This window comes from Amborella trichopoda, chromosome 2 (genome assembly GCF_054954075.1).
Source record: "Amborella trichopoda isolate Santa Cruz 75 chromosome 2, AtrichopodaSantaCruz75HAP2 v2.0, whole genome shotgun sequence".
NCBI lineage: Eukaryota > Viridiplantae > Streptophyta > Magnoliopsida > Amborellales > Amborellaceae > Amborella > Amborella trichopoda.
This window is the reverse complement of record NC_142337.1, coordinates 12,459,200-12,483,567: the sequence shown is the minus strand read 5'-3', so window position 1 is coordinate 12,483,567 and position 24,368 is coordinate 12,459,200. Positions and strand designations below refer to the sequence as shown.

Below are 24,368 nucleotides of genomic sequence, written 5' to 3'. Positions count from 1 at the left end.
ATTTGTATGGAGTAAATGTGAAACTACAAAATCCCTTTTATTTGTTGGATCGTAGGTTGTGCGTTACTCTTTCATTGGTGTGGTTTGCATAAGGTTGCAACAGTAAATCAATCAAATTCAGGTGCACTTTGGAACTCTGTCATGAGATGCAATTTTAGTATAAAAAATTCTTAAGATGGAGCAAAAGATAGTTCAAATCAAGCATATCTATAAAACACATTAAAACTTGGACTCTCCAAATAATATACTGCGAGATGTATTACTTTTAAGACTTGAAATACCTTTTTTTCTCCATATTTATACATCTCGATGTTGAGATGACCAATTAAATAATATTCCGACATCAATATGAAAGACAAACTGTATTTCTCATATTGTATTAAAATTGTATACAAGCCCTAATTTTATAAGGTTACAAAACCGTATAAATGTCTTACATGCTGCTACTAAGTAACGTATATGATAAATCACGTTCCTAATATGTACAAGCAATATACATTCACATTCCTCTTCAAATTCGAGATGATTTCCAAGAAACTATGAAGAGTTTGGACATAAACTGAGACAATTGAGGTGCAATATGAGTTTTTGTAAAGAAGTCCGCTACTTCTGTAGATGAGGGAACACACGGAGGAGAAATTGTGCTTGATTATGTCATTGTGAGGTAAAAAAAAATTAAAAAATTGTGTCTGCCAGGTATTTTTGTCGCACGATGTGACTATCAACTTCAATATGTTTAGTGCGTTCATGAAATTTCGAGTTGTTTGAAATATAGATGTCACTCTTATTATCGCTTAAATTTCCTTGTTTTATATGATCCCAATTAGCAATACATGACATGCATGCAAACTTGAACGATCACGGAAAAATGTATAGTGAGTAACGCATCCGAAAGCAGCCTTTGCCTCAAATATTTGAATTTGGAGCTCCAAAATCACTGTGCAGATCTGATTATATGTGAAGAATTAAAATGGACCACTTAGAAAATATATAAAAAAAAGAGCGTGTAAACTATGCTCCCTTGAGAGCATATTATACATTTACTCCCTCTGGAAAAACAGTTTTCAGGGTTGGATTTCTTGATTTGAAATATTGCTATCCATCTAATTAGGAGTAGATGCTTATTTTCAAAGAAAAAAATTGAACCGAAAGTTTGCTATCCATCTAATTAGAAGTAGATGCTTATTTTCAAAGAAAAAAAATTTGAATTTTGTGTTGAATGTCTAACTCATTCCCTCCAAAACTTGGATGGTTCTAGTGCAATCATGGGATGCCATCTTTTTTAGTTAGATAGAGTGAGATGTTTAATGTTTTTTTTTTGGTTGAGGTTGATCTTTAGAATTTGGGATTTTAAATATATTTCTAGCTTAAGTTTTACCCAAGGGAGTAGGAGTAGATGGATAGTATACTCTTGCAAGAGCAGGAAATCATTTAGCTTATATGTAAGGATGTAGTAAGCCTTGCCTCGATTCTTTAACCGGAAAGCACTTTGGGTATCACAAGTATAATGGCTCTAAATCTAATTTCCAGAATTATAAAATTTGAAGTTCAGAACAAGTATGATGGCTCTAAATCTAATTTCTAGAATTATAAAATTTGAAGTTCAGAAACGGCACTGATCTTGCAGATCTATGAATACTTATTTTTAAGATGAAATCAACTGTCTAGATAATTGTTACAATATACACTATTTTTAGAGCATGAAATCCTAATTTTTTGTCACAACTATAATGGTCAAGGTAGATATAATCGATTTGAAGGTTTTCTAACCCTAAAACTGCAATTTTTAGTGAATTTTGAAGTGATGTTTTACTTATTTTGATAGCATTACAGCCCTTATATTATGTAATAACCTCACCATGACCTTTTTAGTGTTTTTAGGGGCCGTTTCTTACGAAATACTTCATTTTCAATGTTTGGGTACACACATGGGCGTGACACAGCAACAAATTACCTTGCAAGGCTTCTCAAAAGTCAAAACTGGTGCATAAAAACTCAAGCGAGCCAACTCGGACTTACCTTGGAGAGCCTGAGTATCCCCGAGTTGGGTGGTCTGACTTGGGTATCTTAAAAAATTTAATAAAAATCCAAATAATGAGGAATTTATTTTTAATATACTTTTTTTTTATGTTTTCTCTCATTTTCGTATGGATTGAAAATGTTTTGGCCTACTTATTTATACATTTCCCCTTATTTTTGGATCATTTCTAAAAAGAAAAAGTTCATATAGAGAGCTGAGGCTCTAAACAATCAAATTAGAGCCCACCTAAGAAATTTCACTAGAAGAGGTTGTTTTGATGCTTAGATATCCTCAAATTGATTATCTCGATATCAAGATACATGGACATGAGAAAAAAATGGATTTCAAGTTTTGAAAATAGTGCATCTTGTAACGCATTTTTGGACCGTCAATTTTCAAGATTTTCAAGTTTACATAGATGTATACGATCTACACTATTTTTTATTCTTTACATTTCATAATTAAAGATAGAAATATATTTTAAGGCTATCGCAAAGATTTCTAGTATTGAAACCACATTTCTTGACACTATTTGAATGTGCGCTTTACTTTGATTGTTTAGAGCCTTGGCTCTATACAAACCGTTCCCTTTCTAAAATGATGGGGTTTCCATGACTCGGCCGACTGATATGTACATATGCGGGCCCCCCACTAAAATTCATTTTAAATTATTTTTTTCTAATTATATTTTCTCTGTAGATTCATCATCTTGGCCAAGATGATCATAAATATGAAAATAAAAATGAACTTTTAAAATTAAAAATATAATTTTTTAATATTTTTTAATGCACCATCCATATCTTATTTATCGACAATACACTTTAGATAATGTCCATCATATGGACGGACATTTATAGGTCAGTGGGCTCTTGCGCCCGCTGACTCAGGAATTTTCTTTCTAAAATACTCTCTTGCGATAAATTGATTTTTCAGAATCTATTTTTTTATTACTCTTTAACCTCGTTTAGATGTGTTGTGCTTAGTTCTACTTTAAGCATATTTTTCCTATTTTTTGGATTTTTTATTTTTATTTTTTTAACACTTTTTGGCATGGCCTGATTCAATCTGACTCGAGCCAAGTAAATGGGACCTAAGTCCGAGTTACTAGTTCCACTATGGGTTGAGCCTTGTGGTTGAGTCGTGTTTTCAAACATTGGTCAAAACCATGAAATTCCAATTTTTTACCCTGAATGATAGATTGCAGGGAGTGAAATAACGACACGGTTTTCGTAAGGGAAAATGGTTTAATAGGGGTACAGCTCTATCAAAATAAGTAAAGCCTCGCCTCATAACTCATCAAAAATTGTAATTCATCCATTAGAAAACGTTTACATTGATTATCTTGGCTTGAGCATTATGATTGAAGAAAAAATAAGGATTTCAAGCTCTAAAAATAGTATATGTTGTAACAAATTATCTAGACTGTCTATTTCGCCTTAAAAGTAAGTGCTCATAGATCCACAAGATTTTTAATATTTTTTTAGTTTTTAATTTCATTGACGGTATTGGAAATTAATTTTAGCATTATCATGAAAATTTTAATTACCGAAATTACTTTATGGATGAGGATTTGACGTGAGGCTTTTTCTTTATTTCATAAAGCCTAAGTTTTATAGAAACCTCATCCTATCGTAAGTAAGCTTACTCACCAAAACATGTAATTCACCTCATGCACAAGAAGTCCATGTTAAATATGGACAAAAAAACCATAAAGGAAATGTGTTTGGCGAGTCAGCCGACTCACACTTGTTGGTCTCCCTACAAAATATATATCAAATACTATTTTCGACCCAAAACTTTAGAGTTCAATAATTTCAACTATAACAATATCTAAATTTGGATTTTTTTAAAAAAAATATAAATGTTAGTTTTTGAATTCCTTTCTTGAGTGTCACTTTAAGTAGATGTAACATTCGATATTAGAGATGGACGCTAGAATAGACAAGGGAGTAATGGGTGAGTTGACCACTCACCAAAACCGTGTCCTTTAAAAAAAAAAACCTCTCATTATACTTCAAAATGAAGGCTTCAAATATATATAAAAACGTACATAAGGTTACGACTTTCGTTTTTTGACAAGTTCACTTAACTTTATTATTCAACGAAGAACATCAAGGTTATAAAAATAAAGGAGAAATGAAAATTCAATCAACCTGAACCCCTTCTTTTTGGAAGAAAATCAACTCTCTCATTAGCCTCCCCACAAATATGGTTGAAAGCGACCACTTGATTCTCACATAGTAATGTTTGCAACTTTAAAATATAAAATCAAGGTGCACCTCAAAAATCCATTATAAAAGGTTGTTTTGATGTTGTAAAACCCTCTAATTGATAATCTCGACATCAAGATGTATGAATATAAAAAGAAAGAAGATTTCTAGTCCTAAAAATAATACATCTTGTAGCATACTATTTAGGTTGTAAATTTTTTAGATTTTCAAGTATTTATAGTTCTACTTGATTTGAACTATTTCTGAACTTTTAGAATTTATAATTAGAGCTAAAAAATATATTCTCAAGCCATCTTAAGAATTTTTTACACCAAAAATATATTTATAGTAAAATTTGGAGGTACGCCTAATTGTTTAAGGTTGCAACTTTATACAAACTACACCTAAAAATATATTTTAAAAAATAACCATAATTGAAACTTTAGGTCCAAAATCCATATTTTAGAGAGCAATGATCCAAGGAAATGGTTGTATCATATTATAACGCAACGACACTTCTAGAAAACCATGTTTGTGGTATTTGTATGATCCTAAATTTTGCACACACACTCTCTTCATCTCAATAATCAATCCTTTAAAAAACAAAGTTCAATTTGAACCCTAGATATGGTCAAAATGAGTCGCCTCCAAAAATGAATCTAAGCCATTCATTTTGTGAATTTCAAGATCTTAGCCTTTATAAACTCAAAATCATTTTTTTTTTCTTTTTTAACATTGTTCATCTGATGATAATAAAGCCATCCCAAAAAATTATAAATGAAAAAAATATTTCTAAGGCCTAGATCTAAGCATCTCATCAAAATGAACGGCCTATGTTAATTGGGCTAAAAAAATACTTGCTAAGTTGTGTTTTCAAATTTTTTTTTGTGATTGTTCATTAGAATGAAAAGAGTGTATATTTCAAAATTTGGATCAAACAAATGGCCCTATGATGGTTTTTTTAAGATTGTTCCATCATATTACTATACAACTGTTGCATTAAATCATTGCCCATATTTAAGAGTGCAACGGTTGTATGGTATAATGAAACCACACCTATAGAAAACCATATTTTTTATATTTGTATGACCCCAAATTTTGCACACACATTCTCTTTATCCTCATAATCCATCCTGTAGAAAAACAAAATTCAATTTGCACCCTAGATATGGTCAAAATCAGTACCCATCCAACAATGAATCTCGACCATCCATTTGGTGAATTTCAAGATCTAAGCCTTAACAAATTCGAAATCACTTTTTTCTTTTTTAGCATTATTATTCAAATGATGATAACACTCAATAAAATGGACGGCTTATATTAATTGGCCTAGAATGAAAACTTTTTAGAGCATTTTTTTAAAATTTTCTTTTTTTGAAAAATTCGTGTCAAACAAATGTCTCTAATATAGATGGTTGCATTATACTACTATACAACCGTTGCATGAAATCATTCCCCTAATGTCACCCGTTGGATTCAACAGAAACCAATGGCCAAAAATTGGCCAACACACCGTCTCATTATATTAAGATACAACAGTTGCATCGTATCATTCCTCTATATATATAGGGTAGTGATATCATGCAACAATTGTATCATAGTATAATGCGACCACACTTCTAAAAAACCATAATTGTGGTATTTATATGATAAAAAATTGTAAACACACTCTTCATGTCAATAATCAATAAAAAAGTTAATTTGCATCCTATATATGGTCAAAATGAGTCCTCTCTAACGATGAATCTCGACCATCAATTTCTTCAAAATTGAGTAAAAAAAAAAATATTTTCGAGTCCCAAAAGCCCACTAACAGTGGGGATTGGCGAAGCTCTTTTACAAGGACAATTTGGTCCATTTAAAGGGGCACTCCTCTCCCATTCCAACTGAAATAAGCATGTAGGTCATTTTAAACCATCCACACAAAGCAAGGACCAGCAACAATGTTTTATCCCTCCAACCACCTATTACTAAACTTATACTATGTCCTCATCATCTAATGCCTATAAATTTCTCCCTCCCTCATCTCATAAAACATAAGGCCCTCTAAAAACACAGGAGACAGAGACAGCACAATGGGGTTTAACCAGGTCTTTACAGTTTTCCTCACCGTGACATCCCTACTAGCCACCTCTATGCCAGTGTTGGTGCAAGCCAACGACGTGAAGCAGCCGGCCTGGTGGCCACAGTGCCTCATGTCTGTTGCACTCGTAGCAGGATGTGCACAAGAAGTTTACAGTTTCTTTCAGACCGGCAAAAACTACCCAGGAGTCGATTGCTGCGAGGCTGTTCTTTCGGTGGGAGAACAATGTTGGGCCTCGTTCTCGGTTCCTGGAAGGCTATCCCCTGGCTTGGTCCACCAACTCAACTCTTACTGTGCATTCATCGTGAACACACCCTCGGCACCGGCTCCAGGAAAGATGGGCTAGGCCTAGATGCTATATAATTTGAGCCCCATTCTGTGGCTTACTCAATATCGTAATGTATTTGAGGAGAACATAATTTGGGGTTTTGTAATGAGAAACCCATGGTTTCGTTTGGTTAATGCAGTGTTTATCAAGAGAGAGATCAATCAATTCGGCTGCCTCAGGTGTTTATGTCAATTTTCCTTTTGTATTTCATCAAGAACAATTGTTTCATCATGGCTGGAGTGCATTGCATTTCTCTACAACATGCGGTTTAGAGGTATAACGCATCTATATTAAAAATGGATCCAAATAGATGGTCTCTCTAAAAAGAATTGTAACTAACGGTCCAAATGTTTTTTTAATATAATTATTATTTTTAGTTTTAAAAAAAAATCATTCATATTTATGATCTCCGTGTTAAATATTATATATTCTCTAAAAATTAAGATCAAATTATTTAAAAAATATATTTATTACCAAGCTCGCATTTTTATAATATGTGGGCTGTCTGCATGCTAACCGCATCCTATCATCAAAGAGCTTATCTTGCACTTTAGGTGAAAATTAGGTTGTTTTCATTTTATAATTTTATGCTTAACCGGTCGCATCATTTAAGTGGAACATCTAAAGATAAATACGTTTTGGATGTCACCTAATAAACCACGTTAATTTATCATCGTCAAAACCTTTTCCCAACTAATAAACCACATTAATTGCAATTGAAATATTTGATGTCGTATCCAAGCCCTTAAAAAAGCTTTAGACTTATCCAGTGCGTGTTTGACGATTGGAACTTTCAGTGCCCTAGTTACAATTAGTAGTTTGTCAAGTAGGAAGCACTTCAAATTTAAAGCTCAGACTCCTGCTATAAACACTTGTTCTTATCTACGCTATTAATAACATCTGAAACTAATTCCTTATTTGGTCGTGAAGTTGCCTAGGTTCCATGTATTACTTGTCTACTTCCTTTTTGTTTTCTCATTCCTCGTATTTTCTCCTCTCCTGGGCTGCAACAGGCCGGGCTAGGGTTAGGGCCTCTGAGATAGGCCGCAGGGCCCTGGCTCAACCCTGCCTAGTCTAGGGTAAGCTAAAGTTATACGGCCTATTAGACGAAAAGAAAAAATTAGAAAAAATAAAGAAAAAGAAATAGGGCCATTGTTTTAGGGGTGGAAATGGTTTGGATCAGGTTCGGGTCGACCCCAACCTTGCTAGGTATATCAAAAACCCGAGTTAGATCCGAGTCTATATATATTTATATATATATATATATATATATATAAAGTATAGAATGAGACAATTTACCTTTGCGGTCACAATTAATCATGAGTATTGAGATGTGAAATTGGGTGGATGCATTTATTCCATTGACCAAGCTCAAACTTGAAAGGAATCTGCTATTAATAAAGGAAAATAGTTTGATATAGTTGCAGCCCTATCAATGTAAGTAAAGCCTCAACTCATAACTCATCGAAATTGTAATTCAAGCATTGGAAATCCTTTACATTGATCATCTCGGCTTGGACATTATGGTTGTTAAAAAAAGCTCTAAAAATAGTGTATATTGTAACAAATTATCTAAATCATCTATTTAGTAAAAAAAATAAGTGTTTATAGATCTGTAAGATTTGCACATTTTTTTAATTTCAAATTTTAGTATCAATGTTGGAAACGGATTTTGAAACCACCATGAACACTTATGTTGCGAAAAGTGCTTTCCAAAAGAGGTTTTGAACTCGGGCTTTATTTAGTTTTCGTAAAGCCTAGGCCTTATCGAAACTTCACCCATTAATAAATGTTGCTGCCTTGGTGTATCATTGCATAAAATAATAATATAATAAAATACGCTATATTATATTATATTATGTAACGTCTTCACATGAAAGTGCCAGGATGCACATCCATACACCCGTGTTTATGCCCTCATCGCACTGAAATATCACGATTTTTTTTTTTTGAATAAAAAATATCACGAAAATTTCAGCTAGAAAAAAATTCAGGGCTTTAAGATTTCATGCAAGGAAAAAAGATGATCCTGCGAGATATATTATACACATACTCTATATCATTAAACAACCCTAAAAAATTCAGATGAAAAAATTAAACCATTTTTTTTTAAGTCCAGCTACTGCATTGATCAATCAGATAAGCACACGCCTGAGAAGTACCCTTAGCGAAAGGCACATTTCTATTCGTTTAACTACAAAGATATGAAGTAAAATTTTTAATTCTAATTTTTAGTTATTATTCATAAAAATTAATTTTGCTAGATTATATATAAATTATTATATTATTAAATATTGTATTATGTTACATTAAAGAACAACATAAAAATAACAATAACAATAAATCATGAGTCAATTAAAAAAATCACAATAATTATGACGGAGGTACTCTTTAGGGTTGCCAATTTTAAGGATGTCAGCTGATGGAAATTATGTTTTGTTTCATAAAATATCTTATTAATTTCATATTTTTCATAGAAATAGACTCCATATTTTACAATCTTCGTTTATTATATAGAAAGTTAAATTTCTGAAAACGTAAAATACAATCAGAATATTTTCATAAAGCAGACAATATTGTTAATCAACAAGTAAAATTAAATTTAAACTATAGTACCTCCTAGATGGGTTTCATATCTAAGGGTGGAGATGTACAACATAGACCCGTAAGACCATGCGCTGCTATATTTTTAGTCTCATAATCCACTTTCCTTTTTAAGTGAAAAATTACCCAACACCCTCACAAAGAGCGCACTTGCTTACTTTGATCTTCACAAAGTTGTGAGAATCGTAATACATCACAATGTAACTCAAGTGCCAAAAAGTTTTGATAGCTCAAAAGAAAATATCTTTTTTTTTTGTCAAAAAAAAATTATTATTATTTTTCTCTAAATATAATTTAAAAATAAATAAGTAATAAGAATGAGTTGCGGTACAATCATTAAACATTTATATTTGAGGCACTCTCTAAATGCAAATCTATGATAGAGAGAGAGCACTTGTTTCTATTTTCATTTGTGCATAAAAAACAAAATAAAACATACTATGCATATGCATGAAAAAAATAAATATCCACCCTTGAATAGAGACCCCACGTTTCGGTTTTTTTAGAAAATATGATTCAACTAAAGGTTATGTTAGGGTGCTCATAATATATGGAATAATTTATCATTGTACTCAACAATTTTGGACATTTTTATACATTTGTTTTGTACATTGAATATTTTTTTTACTAAGATTATTTTTTGTCATTAGGAGAGTATGACGTCATAAACATGGGGTATGACATCACTCACATGGATTATATTAGTGGCATTTAATGCTCCATGTGGTCATATGTTGATGATGTCACACTCTCTTAATTACAAAAATACTTTTATTAAAAAAATGGTTCGTGTACAAAACAAAAGTATAGAAGTGTCTAAAATTATTGAGTACAATGATAAATTACTCTATAGTCCCAATGATCTCTCTTCATGATTATCCCCAAACTCCACTCTTTTCCCCTTCAATTAGTCGAATAACATCGAATAAGAATAAGACCATCAACCATGTCAGAAACATCATTAGTTGAATACGATCAATTAAGACAATCAACCATATCAAAAACATAGCAGAAGCTGCAAGTCTGTGATCCAGGAGACTGGACTATCAATGGCTCTCCCTTGAGTGCCTGCACTATAAAATTGTTGACATTGCCCTAATACTCTTCATTATGAGAATCCCCATAGACTTCAGAGGTTGATGTTAGCAAGAGTCTTGCTCCAACTCGTTTAGCAAGATGCAAAATATTAAATTGTCTTTAAAAGGTTGTCTTTGGATCCTCATAGACGTCAGAGGTTAATGTTAGCGAGATTCTTGCTCCAATTCGCTTAGCAAGACCCATAAGATTCAATTGTCTTTACAAGGTTGACGTTGCCCTATACTCTTAGGTTGATGTTAGCAAGATTCGTACTCCAACTCGCTTAGCAAAACCCAAAATATTAAGTTGTCTTTAAGAGGTTGTATTTGGATCCTCATAGACTTCAGAGGTTGATGTTAGCAAGGTTCTTGTTCCAGCTCGCTTAGCAAGACCCAAAAAATTCAATTGTTTAAAAGGTTGCATTTGTTGGGAATTGGGTTGACGTTGCCCCAATACTCTTCATGGTAACGAACTCCATAGACTTCCAATCAGAGGTTGATGTTAGCAAGATTCTTGCTCCAACTCACTTAGCAAGACCCAGAATATTCAATTTTTTATTTGTAGATTGAGGTGATAAATTTTATCGACCTCAATCAACAAGGTTCACATAAATTCTATCAACCTTAATCAACAAACGTTCAATCACTTCATGATGAAGTGCCTTTATTATCTTTACCGCGTTTATTTGTAGAGCGAGGTGATAAATTTTATCAACCTCTATCAACAAGGTTCAGATAAATTTTATCAACCTTAATATTCAATTGCATCATAGGATTGATCAATCCGGTTTTTAATCAACGAAGGTTCAATATCGAGTTCAATATTTGAATGCTCAATCCATTTCCTAAAGTTCTTCTTTAAAATCCTTAGTGATGGATGCTCAATCTATTTCCTAAAGTTCTCCAACCTCATTTTTGTTATTTTTTATTAATTTCATTCTTGTCATTTTCCATTAATTTATGGACTAGTGGGAGCCAAAGAACCCAGCTCCACCTGTCACGAGAAGTTGTTATTTTCCATTAATTTCATTTTTGTCATTTTCCATTAGTTTATGGACTCAGTGGGAGCCAAAGAACCCAGCTCCACCTGTCAGTAAAAGTTGTTATTTGAGCTGACTACATCTAGCCGACACTAAAAATCTCCTCCACCTGTCACTGAAAGTTGTTATTTGAGCTGACTATATCTAGCCGTCACCAAAATCTCCTCCACCTGTCACTAAAATTTGTAATTTGAGCTGACTCCATCTAGCGGTCGCTAAAATTTTGTAATTTGAGCTGACTACACCGAGAACTGCAATTGCGATGGAGAAAGATGAGGCTGCTTATGTTGACTGGGTTGAAACCACATCTCCACTATTAGTTTTGATGTTGCATGGGTTGAAGCCACATCTCCAACATTGGAAGCCATAGCTACCGTTCTTGAGAGACGATCTTTTGGTTTATTGTTATGGAACTATTGCAGAGAGTCGACACTATTGAATTGCTATGATTTAGGGCTGACTAACAAAGTTTTGACTTCTGGTGTTCTACAATAGGAAACATTCATATTTTTGGTGAGGATGCAAAGCTATTAAAAATCCGAGAGAGAGAGAAAGAGAGAGAGTGTTTTATTTGGATTATTGCGATTGATACTGTAGACTGTAGAGAGAAAGATAGCCTCTTTCGTTTGGGAAAATGGGTTCAGAGAGAAACACGGGTGAAGAGAGTTCGAAAAATAAAGAGGGATTTGAGTAGACACACGAGAGTTTGAAAAATACAGAGGTAGGTTTGGCGAGAACCATGGGAGATAAGTTTGGGGAATATCACATGAGAGAAGAGATTTAGAAAAGGTATGAAGAGAGATAAGCGTTTGGGTTAAAAAAGTTCGAGTTGTTCGGAGCGGTCAGAAGATATAATAATACCTAACATCGCTATTGCCCAAGATATATTTTGAAACCTTCCATCTATTGAGAAATAAAACCTAAAACCAAGGGGTTCTCCATTTATAATCATGAGAGTCCATAATTAGATATAACAAGGCTGCAACAGTACTACCAAAACTGAGACCAGATTGATCGGGAAACAAACAACTAGCAAATGATATTTTGATGTTAAAGAGTTGGATATAACATCAGGAAAAAACAAACGCACAAACGATTTATGTTATCATTCAAGGTTCGAGTGAGTACTAGATTATGTGGCAAACAAGCCCTTCGTCTATAACATAAAGACGCAACTTACAAGAAAAAACACCCCTCTTCTGATTCACACAACCTCATGATTTCATGTAGAAGGGGCCCCGAAACGTCCACACCAATGTAACCTTTCCCCTGTGCCGCTCAGAACTCTCTAAACCACCTTGGTTGAGCTCACTGCAAATAAAACCAGTAATTAAGCGGAAAATCTCTCTAACTCTGTGCACATAACACCAGTAATTAGTTGAAAATCTCCCTCTCTCTCACACAGAACACAAAAACAAAACAAGCTCACAAACAAGTTTCTTATTAAACCCGGTGCTTATAAACCAAACGTCTCGAGTACCAGCAGAGTGGATGAATTCTTTAATATGTGACATCACACCAGATACGAATATGATTGATTCAAATAAAAACAACATATTGCTTATTCTCAATGATGGACGATCAAAATGCATATCAAGAAAAAGAAATGGACAGTCCAAATATGTGCATTTCACATCTAACCAGTAAAGTTATATCTCCACTGTCCATTGATCCGTGATCACAAATTGGATATGGGTGCAACAGGTCCAAAATATGCACTTACTCCCTCTGGTCCAAACCAACCTAAGTGCATTTTCTGAAACCCCAAATGTCAGGGATGCAATCGGCGCATCTAGCAACCAAGCTAAAAAGGAAGATGCATTCAAAAACTACTCGAAAGAAATACATCTCAAGATTGAACACTGGCAAATCAAGGTGTTTAGGAACTCAAAATCTTCTTTTTATTTTGTTTTTGGAAATTAGTCATCTGGTGATTCTAAAGTGATTCACAATTTATTTATTTTTTAATTATGTTAAGTGATTTACAAAATTTTAAATTAAATAAATGCTCCTTTGTGGGTGTTTCTCCCAAAATTTCCACACAAAAGTGTCATTAGATGCCCATAAGACCAATGAATACCATTCAGTTCTATATCTACAACAAAAGCTTAAAAATAATTCACAAAAAAACAGGACAAAAAAAACATACCTGCTGCTGCTGGTAGTTTCCATATCCTGGATATCCTCCATAAGCATACATAGCAGGATCTTGAGGGGGAGGAGCATAACCGTAAGTCTCATAACCCTGATTATAGCCATAATAGGCACCACCATTCCACTGGTTGGGATCTGCTTGAGGCTGAGGCCATGAACCAGATGAATCCTGCAAAAAATGTCAGTTGTTTTGCAACTAGTTTTTATTTGGTAAACCAGGTAAATCATTTTGTACATCAAACACTGGTATACAGCACTTGATCGAACATCCACCATCCATTCACAATGATCAGTGGTGGAGATTAACCATACCCGAGTGAGTGTATGTTAATATCCAACATCTGTCATGAGGAAAGAAAGGAATAATCCTCCAGGTGTACCATCACCAAAATACTACAGGAGGATGTATGCAGTATCCTATGTATTAAGGAGAGCCCCTGAATGCTACAAGACGTAACTACCTGCTTGTTTGAAGGGCTGCGTCCCCATGAGAGCCTAATTGATTGCTGCCCCAATTGAGTTCCATTGAGCATCAGCAAAGCCTCTTCCGCACATGCTCTGGAGCACATAAAGATCAATATAAAAAAAAACATTTATGTAAATAGAGAGAGAAATATAGCATTTAAGTCTAAGCTTGCAATACAAAAGATGTTGCAACAAATAAACCCCAAATACACATTGCCTAATTCAAAAAACAGAAATAAAAAGTCGAAAAAAAAAATCAAACCTGTTCGCAAATTGCACAAACCCGCAGCGCTTGCCCACAGGGATCTTTACATGAATTAATTCTCCATACTGACCAAAAACTTGTTTGAGAATGTCATCGTTGACATTTGGGTCCAAACCCCCAACAAAAATCTGCTCAAACAGAAGAAAACAGTCATAACGAATTGGGGCACATGCTTTGCAGCTCTCAGTTATATATAAAATGGAAAAAAAAGAACGCACAGTTGTGTTGTTGGGATCACTCTCGGACTGGCTTGCTTGAGGATTGCTTTGATAAGGAGCTGTAAATGACAAGTTGAGCAAGGAAGGAAATAAATAACTTTTTTATAAAAATGAGCTGCATAAGTTTTAATTACCCAAAAATCAAAATGTAAAAAATTTTAATGGAAAAAAATCGACTTTCTAACCTAACATCACCAAGATAACAAAGTTAATTTAAAAAAGATAACACATTGCAGGTCTCATATCATCTATTCAAAATCATCTAATGCCTCCAAAACCGAAGTCACCCAAGTAAATGCAAAACAAAATCAGAAAGAGCAATCATGGACTGATCCAACTACAGGATATGAATAGCATCTCTTGAACTCAAACAGTAAGATCTACCTGTAAAATGGAATGGAAAACCAGCACATAATTGCGAAAGGTAAGCATTCAAGTGACGACATATCAATCCTAAGTTGTTCCCAATTAAAGTAACAAAAATAAAAATTTACAGGTAGTCAAGTAAACATTCCACCTTCCATTAAAGCCTAGAGGTTTCTCGCACAAGCTTATGTAAAATTTTTGACTAAATTTTAGTCTAAAAGTAGCAGTCTGTTGCAAACATTAGTTGCAAGACGAGAGAAGCTCCGAGAACAACATCTTCACTACATTATGCCAAGCTATAGATCAACTGGAAAACCATGACAAACCAGCTCATTTAAAGATATTGTGTTCCGATATATTGCTCCTTAAAAAATCAACAATAAGTTTGTGATCTCTAACAAAAACTTTCCTACAAAAACAAGATAAAAGCTCAATTCAATTAGCCAAAAACCCAATGAAATTTGATCATATGAACTCAAAAATAGTACTCGTTACCTTAAACCACTTCAGAAAACAAACAAACAAGGCCTGTAAGCTGTAACAGACCCAAGTGTTCAACAAACGAACACCATCTCAGGTTACAATTGTCCTCAACAAAACTTGAGGAGAAGTGCACAACTCAAAATAGGCAATGCTTCAGAACAAATGACAATATAGACTGGCAGGTCAACAATGTTCGTCCAATACTTACTTCAACAGAAATCCTTGATAAGGAATGACAATAACTTATTGGCAAGAACACAACCTTTGTTTTCCATCTCTAATCTACAGTTGGATTATATCATAGCAAAGCTGGAATTTTACACAAAATATTAACCCAAGAAGCACATATAAGCTTATGATTATCCTCCAGACTAAAACAATCCACCAGTACATACAACATTCAATCCGAACTCTTATGCACCCAGTTGGAACAATCAAAATCAACAATATCTAGAAGAAAAGTTGTCAATGTATGTGGGCCAGGGTTGGGGTTTTTTTTTTTTTTTTGGCGGGAGGGGGGTGTGTTGTCAAGTGTCAACCAACACTGGCAGAACAAAAGAAGCCAGCCAAACAGCACCCTTCAAATCTCAAGCCACAATCATGGTGTAGAACTATAAATTATAAAGTACCAAGTACCTAAATCTCAAGCCACAATCATGGTGTACAATTATAGATTGTAAAAAAGTACTAAGTCCGAAATGTTCTCATACATACCTGAACTGAACAGCCCTCGGTGATGACCCAGCCAGCACAACAATGTAGGGATTCCCATTTAAAAAATGCACCAATATTGGTATTAAAAAAAATATGAACATTCCCTATTAGTGTTTTACAACAAAAATCCAACCTGGACTCACCCAAATAATTGGGGCTCAGCAAGGTGCCAAGATCAAAACAACAACACCCCCCACCCAAAATACCCAAAAAAAAAAAAAAAAAAAAAAATCAAGGGAGAAGAGTAGTGGCGGTTTGCACACTAGATAGGAAGAGTGTACTGCACTAGGCCAAGTACTACAAACTTGCCCAAGCATGGCGACAACACTCGGGCATTTGGCATGACTTGATGGTTGCCAAAACCAAGGGCTAGTGCTGCCTGGAGGAAGAAGGGAAGCCTTTTTCCTTTTCTTTTTTTAACAAAGAACTTCTTTGACAAAGAGGAAAAGTCTTTATCTATCAGCCTTGTCGATATGGATCCCCAATTCTTATCGATACCGGGGGAAGAAAATGGATTTATGGATGGCCTCTTTAAGGTTGGCACCCAGTTGGCCAAAATATTAACTAGATTAGAGAAAAACTCTTTAAAGGTTGAAACCACATTTCTCGACACTATTTGAAGGCGCGCTTTACTTTGATTGTACCACACCCTTTAATAAAATATCATTAAGTCTATTTTCAGGTTCCCTGCCCAATCATAGACTTACTTCACCCCAAACAAAGTAGAAGTTTTGAAATTTTAGACATATTAATTTTCAGATGTACCATTCATCCAAATATTTCAAGAGCCAGGTCTAAGAGATCTGAACTCCAAACCCAAAATTCGTTTGGAATGCTTGATTGAGGTTGCCTGAGAAAGGTTTGACAAGAATTTGAGGTGTTGACTGGCATCTAGTGCCAAGATCTTGGAACCAGGAGCTTCGCGCGAAATTTTAGATTTCTTCTTTTCTCATGTTTAATTCATAAGATTTTTTTTGTTCTTTTAAAAATGTAAATTGAACTTGAATTTATTTAATTGCTGCATTTTTGTAGCAATCTATGAATAAAAGTGCACAATTCAAGTGTTTTTCCACCCATTTTTCTTGTATTTAGAGTAACTCTTTACCTTTACAAATAGCTTAATATTGTGCAATTATAATGTTGGGCTTTTTAACACAAATAGTTAATTTTTACATCTACAAAAGATGAAATTTTTCCATTATTGCTTCTACTAGCATAGTGCAAAAATTTAAATAACAATACATTACATGTGATTAACAGGTAATTTTAGCAAGTAGAAATTACCATGCTTTATATTTGTAAAAGATCATTTTCAGTTCTTCCCTTTTTGTCCAAGTTTTTTAACCTTTCTTTTGAAGATTTTTGTAAACGCTTAGCCTGGACACGGGTGAGTAAAATCAGACCAAGTATCTTGGCAAGGCCAGTGGCGAAGTTCTCCAGCCAAGTAGATTCTTAAAAGTTTGTGCCTTATACATGACAAACAAAAGTCATAGAATTGATGAGAGCCTCATTTGAACACACACAATTTGAATGGAATCCGTTACAGAGCCAGGAGAATGCAAGGAGCACAAGTACATTCTTAGCAGTTGAAATAGTAACCAAATGGAAAAAACAAGCCTTACTCAATCAAGGATCTCTTATTGAGGAGCACACAGAAACTTGAATTATGCAAATACCTAACCACCCAGGTTAACGAGTTCTACATGAACCACAAGATTGTTAATATGTTTCACCTAAATACACCACAGTAATGGCAACAATTCATGCTATCATCTCAAGCAATTGCCAGCTCAGTTTTGGCAAAAGAGATTGAAATGGGACATGATTAAAGTAGTGGAGGCCATTTACAGAATAGCTAGGATGAGGCTCAGATGATGATGACGAAGTGCTCAAACATTAAGCTAAGCAAAATCAGAAACTGGGAAAACATGTGGAGACTTCAGGCAAAGCATTAGAAAAATGCTAGACAAGATGAAAAGAAGTGGGGAAGGAAAGAAACAGGGGACACAAGTGACCTATGACATGGTTCCCCACCCATTTTGGAAACAGGTAGCACCTTCTGAAACAGGTTTTGGAGAAATTCATGCCAATTGATGCATTGACACATGCATCCATAAGCATAAATTTTACCGTGAAAGTGTGCTCATCCGTTGATGAGAACAGTACATTCCAAAATCCACTTCAGATCTCCAAATGTATTATCCTTTTTTCACACTTTTTTGGCATCACCAATGCAAAAACATCTCACCATCATGTAGAAACATCCTTGCATTACACGCAAGCCTATTCCAATTCAACACAACACTAACAATGTTTAGGCCACAAAGACCAATTTTTTATACTAATTATGCTTAACCCAGATCAAACTTCTAGGAAACATCTATGATAGACCCTGATCATAGTGAGGTGCTTTCAATGCTTGACAAAATCACCTTACCAAACAACATATCATGAGACCCAGCTACTCCTCAATAGGGACACCCAAAAGTGATGACTTCAGTGTTAAATATGACACAGAGAACAGCCTATCTTGGAAAGAGGAAAAGCATAACTATATGCAACTCTAGTAGACAAGGCATTTGTGCCATGTGCTGTGTATGGCATTCTGGAGTTGAATCATAAATAATTGCAATTTGACCTCCAGAAGCCTCTTCTAATGGAATGAAAAGACAAATGTGAATCAGAATTCGTATGGGGCATCAAAAATAAATTAACAGACATAATTGAAAATGCAATAGATCCACAGTAAAAAAAATAGACTGCTTTAAGAAAAAGAAAGGATACCCAAAGGAGAAGTAGCTAGACTGGCAACTCTTTAAATAAAAAGTAAGCGGAAAATGTAGCATAAAAAATGCTACTGAAATTCCAAATGCAAGGACAAAAATATTGCATAAACAACACTGACCTAAACGATGCCACGCACTAAAAGAGACATTCGTTTCTGCTGAAATCTGTTCCAGGCCCCTAAGTGGACAGAGCCTCTTGGCATCCTGCTTTGAGAAAACATGAGTTCTATAAGTTTTCATAGCTTTCAAACCCCAATTAATGTGCCCAATTTCACAATGGAAAGGAAAGTACTAGGAAGGAAATGACTTCGTAGATCTACTGAAGCAACATATGGTGGCTTCTCTTCAAATGTATAACTGTGAAAACAAAAACTCCAGAAAATTAAGACACTAGCAAAATCAAACAGAACCCAATGACCTGATCACTCTAAGTTTACAGTCAAACAAGGACAAAAGATCATAAGCAGAGGAACCCAATAGGTAACATAGCTGTAGAAGTAACATTCCAACAATGCCCATATAGATGATATAAAGAATTCCCTAAAATTCTACTATACACTAGAACAACCAGCACTTTGTAGCATACAATCATACAAATTCACCACTAACCAAGCAAAAAGTAGCTAGAAAATATAATTCCAATCAGTAATCTACCAGATAACATAAATACAATGTCACCAAAATTATACAAATTTATGCTTACCTTTTGCAGGGTATTGTTGCTGAACACCCACAGTTTTCTTGGTAGTAGCCGGCCCAATTCGCATTGGCCTCGTGGAACAAAACACACCATTCATTTCGGTCATTGCACGCAACTGCTCATTTTCATCCCCAAATCTAACAAAACCGTAGCCTTTAGAACGTCCAGTAAGTCTATCCGTTACAACCTTTGCACCCTTGACAGATGAATAGTGGCTACGGAAGGTCTCTTGTAGCAGGTAATCAGTGACATCAGAAGCCAAATCTCCAACAAAAACAGGGAAGTCAGTACCCTCAGACCGTTTATCTCCACCACCAAATGTTGCCCAATTCAGCCTAAACGACTGCTCGGTATTAGGCATAGTTGTGCCATTGACAGTCTGAATAATCCTTTCAGCTGTTGCACGACTGGCGAACTCAATGAAGCCATAACCTTCAGGTTGACCAGTCTGCTTATTACGAATGATTTTCACAGAAAGAACCTGCAATGAATGGGTGTGGAAGGTGTTAAATGCAAGGATAAGTGAGAATTTTCCAAATAATATAATATAAGCAATAACAATCTATTAAGATTAAACCAATAAGGAGTTTGTTTCTAGTACTTTACAAATGAAGGTAAAATAGAAAATACAAAACCACATAGCCTGCATTTCATCAGTAAGGTGCAAAAGAAGCAGCCCAAGATTCAACAAGATAACTACATAGCCTGCATTTCATCAGTAAGGTGCAAAAGAAGAATCCCAAGATTCGACAAGATACTGCAGTAGAACCAGGAATGAACACATTCAATGAATATTTGTTCTCACAAACTTTATGGTAGAGAATTCAATTCTCAACAGATCAGGAACAGGTTGAAACTCCCCAAACCAAGCACACAGTTTTTAAAAAATTGGACGGACATCCACTATAATTGCAGATGTGGATGTCATTTTGCAGTGATATGATAAAAGACAACATGTATCCCCTGTACCAGTGGATGCCTGTCAACATCTCAAACTATGAAATCTTTACAAAGTTTTATTCTCACTATAATAAAATTATTAATTATGTATTCTCACTGTGGACCATCTATTGACAAGACCTAATGAAAATCATGCAGAAGTACTTCCATCACTTAGACCACTAGAACAAAAAAAAATCAATATGTTATCTTTAAGCTAATGGCATTACAACCACTTGTCAAACAGAATACCATTAAAATTTTAGTTTTCATACAAAAAACCTATGATTTACCATACAAGGAATCTTGCATTAAACGATGAAAAATGCAATGCAAATTGGTTGTTTATCCTCCACAGCTTCATCTATTGTCAAATTGAGAACAATTATACTCTTTTTTTCCAGTATAGTGTCGCTTATATCATCCTCAAAGATACACAGCATCCCAGCCATTGATTCAAATAATTACCACTAAAATGTCTCATACATCAAAAGCATCAACATAAAAAGCCCCAAGAAATCATGTTCATCCTAGTATACTTTTTCTTTTTATATAATGTTGACTATAGTTTGTACTAAATAAGGCATGATAAATCATATTTGTTCCTGCTGAATGTATGTACACTCATAAAAAAAACTTCAAACCTCAACAAAAAATTACCAAGAAAAACGAAGATAACAAAACAATTAAACCCTCTCACCCTTTGTTATCTGGCATGTTGACAACAGTAAGGACTTGACCAACATTATATGCCCAAAGATTTTCACCTAAGTCACCGGCCTTCCATAACTACCAGCAACTGTGTAAAACCAGAAAGATTTTTTTACCATTGTAAATCTAAAAGACTAAATCCAGCAAGTGCCTGTAAATTTCATTATTTTCTTTAGATAGTGTAGTTAATCTTGACATAAATTAAAAGATAAAAGGCCAGCAATAAGAGTGTCAACACTGTGAAAACCTAGTTATATGTCTATCTTTAACTTCCCCTGGGTCAAAAACCATCAAATGACTATAATTTACATTTATGTGAACTTTTGGCGTGTGTATCAGTCACTACCGTGTAAGTCTCAAACAATCAAACAACTCTGAATGACTTTAGACATCGGAGAAAAGAAAAGTACTTGAACAGTCATAAAAGAACAAATACAAATATCTATATGCAAAGCTATAACTTCAATATAAGTCCTAAACAGTAAATAACTAAACAAGAAGAAGTATTCCTATCGCAAATCTATAACAACCATCTAAAGAACAACCTATCAAACACCTATGATTCACCTTCTCAAACAAATTTCAACAAAAACACAATCTATAACTTCCATGAAAATATCACACATGACTCCATGAAAATATCACAAATGACTCACCTCTCCAGTATGAGCAAAGCAGCTGTGAATATAAGCCTCATCCATCCAATACTGCAAATCTCCAATCCATAGGGTTCGAACCTCATCAGCACTTGCCGGCTGCATGGAATACTGCACCTGCATAGGCTGAGCTTGAGCCTGAGGTTGAACCTGAGGCTGAGGTTGCGGTTGCTGGTTCCACATGTGAGAAGCTTGTGGATTCACAGGTTGTGGCAAAGGTTGTTGAGGGTGCGGTTGCGGAGGCATCATCATCCATGGTTGTTGTTGAGGTGGTGGTTGTTGCTGCTGTGGATCCATGGGAGGGGGAGCCATCGAAGGGGGAACAACTCCTTGTCCAGGTTGCTGCATCATCTTCGAAATGAAACCCTAAACCTACAAAAATGGCTGTCGAAACCCTCGAGACCTAAGAAGAATAACGCGGTGTCAAAACCCTAACCCTACAAATAAATAATAGATGCAAAATCAAGCCAAACTCTAGAAAATAATAGCGTTTTCGAACCTTGGAACCAGAGAAGAAGAATAGAACCACCTCTGTATCGAAACCCTAAGGCAGAGAACAAAAGATCGTAAGCCCCACCGCTTAACTCAAAGACGTGTACCAGTAAAACCTAGCCACAGAAAACCAGAGGTGCAGTGCGGCATATTATAGAAGCCATACCTTGAAAGAGCGAGGGGCACGAGCCGGTGAAACCCAACCCTAAACCAGCAAAGTTTGAAAGGATCGATGCCGAAACTCTAACCCTAATCCACCAATGCGAGTCCTGTCTATGTAGGGAAGCCAGAGAGAGAAAGAGAGAGAGAGAGAGAGGGGATTGGAACTGGTACCCTACGATAGAGGAGAGAGGAAAAGTAATGAAGCTAGGGTTTTAGGGTTATATAAAACCAAGGGAATGACAGGAGTAAAAGAAGAGAGAGAAAGGGAGGAGAGAGAAAGGGAGGACACGTCTCCAAAGTGGTGATATTTTTTCTACTTCTCATAGGGGTTTTAGCGGCGGCCCCCTGGTTCATAACGAGACGGAGAGAGAGAGCCGCCGCTAAATTTGGAAATGACCAAATTACCCTTTAAATGGGTAAATGACGATAACACCCTTGGAGGTGGGATAAGATTTTAATGGCCGATGGAGTTAGCCTGGGAAAGGACGGTCAGGATGGTTGGATATTAGGCGGTTTCTCTGAGCCGCCCCTATTGGATAATATGGCCGCGAATAGGTAAATTGGGTCTACCACCCATCGACCCGACCCGGCCGAATTATTTTATACGCCCCTCTCCATTATACCATGCAACTTACCACCCAACTAACCCCCCTCGCTCTCCTTGTGGTTTTTACGCATGAATCTCTCCCCATGCGCTCTCGCAGTCCATTTAAATGCTTCCGCAATGAAAACATTCGTTTCGGCAATACAAAGACTCGCTCTCACAGTACATTTTTTGGAGCTATAGTGCTTCGGAGGTTAAATAGGTCGCTTTGGCAATGAGGACAATGCTTCCGCAATGAAGACACGTTTCGGCAAATACAAAGACTCGCTCTAGTAGTACATTTTTTGGAGCTATAGTGCTTCGGCGGTTAAATAGGTCGCTTTGGCAATGAGGACACACGCTCTGGTAGTACAAAGACGTATTCCAGCAGTATGCCTTCTGGTAACACAACACTCAGGTAGTTAAATAGGTCGCTCTGGCAATAAAAACAAGCGCTCTGGCAGTAGAGGCAGTATACTTTCTGGAACCACATCACTTCGGCCGTTGAATTGGTTGCTCCGGCAATATGCTACTTGGGACCATCAATTGACCTTCTTCTTTCTTTTTCTCTTTTTTTTTTTTTTTTTTTAAAAAAAAGGGTATTTTCTTTAAAAAAAAATAACAACTTTTTATCTTGAGAAGTTTTTGCAAAAATAGATCTTTGTAGGGAAAAAAGTGAGAAAAAAAATTAGCTGGGGGCAAGTTGCATAGATTATACTTTGAGGGGTTTTTTATAATTTTCCTTTAAAATTGTTTAAATCATTATATTCCCAAAAGTTAACGGGTAAGTATAGGATAGGACCATTTACTTTTGACACCTACACTAATCTTGACCGTTAGAAGTGAAATTAGGTGACTGTAATTATTTTATTGACCAAACTCAAACTTTCAAGTAATTTTTTTGGAATATTTGTGACACATCTAAGCTATCAAACTCGTCATCAAATAGTAACTCTGACCACCTTCTATCAAAAGTAAATAGTTTTATTGAATAAAGCAAAATGATAGATCATGACTTGTGTAGTCAATTTTAAATAGTTTAAAGCATAGCTCTGATGATAATAATAACACACGCAAAAATTGGTACATGTTAAATGAGCTCGAGAAGTACCATAAATCCATTATCCATCAAGGGAAAAATCTTTAGCCTCCATTTGGAAGAACGGATGGGTCACAACTTTTTGTTCTGTTTTAGGCGTGCAAATTTTGTGAGTTGGTGAGGGAAGACTAAAAAATTCCAAATATATATATATGCTTTTGAGGGTTAAAGCACCCACTTAGGTGGTTTGGCTAAGACCATTTTCCAAAACCAT

General features: G+C 35.2%; 1 protein-coding gene across 4 annotated transcripts; it reads right to left on the bottom strand.

The window, feature by feature from the left end:
* Positions 1-12,371: 12,371 nt before the first annotated feature.
* LOC18448046 (polyadenylate-binding protein RBP45) lies at positions 12,372-22,778 on the bottom strand. Of its 4 annotated transcripts, none has more exons than XM_088858032.1 (10): positions 22,477-22,669; positions 22,318-22,362; positions 21,819-22,221; positions 19,516-19,993; positions 18,932-19,016; positions 14,464-14,522; positions 14,243-14,373; positions 13,977-14,073; positions 13,511-13,684; positions 12,372-12,672 (listed from the first exon to the last, which is right to left on the bottom strand). In XM_088858032.1, exons 4-10 carry the CDS (start codon positions 19,603-19,605, stop codon positions 12,670-12,672), a joined length of 639 nt encoding a protein of 212 aa, XP_088714158.1. In that variant the 5' UTR covers positions 19,606-19,993; positions 21,819-22,221; positions 22,318-22,362; positions 22,477-22,669; the 3' UTR covers positions 12,372-12,669. The 4 variants fall into 4 exon arrangements, with proteins under 4 accessions (XP_088714158.1, XP_088714159.1, XP_011628460.1 ...); XM_088858033.1 differs by having other exon boundaries at positions 13,511-13,660; XM_011630158.3 differs by lacking the exon at positions 18,932-19,016 and having other exon boundaries at positions 22,477-22,778.
* Between the last annotated feature and the right edge of the window lie 1,590 nt (positions 22,779-24,368).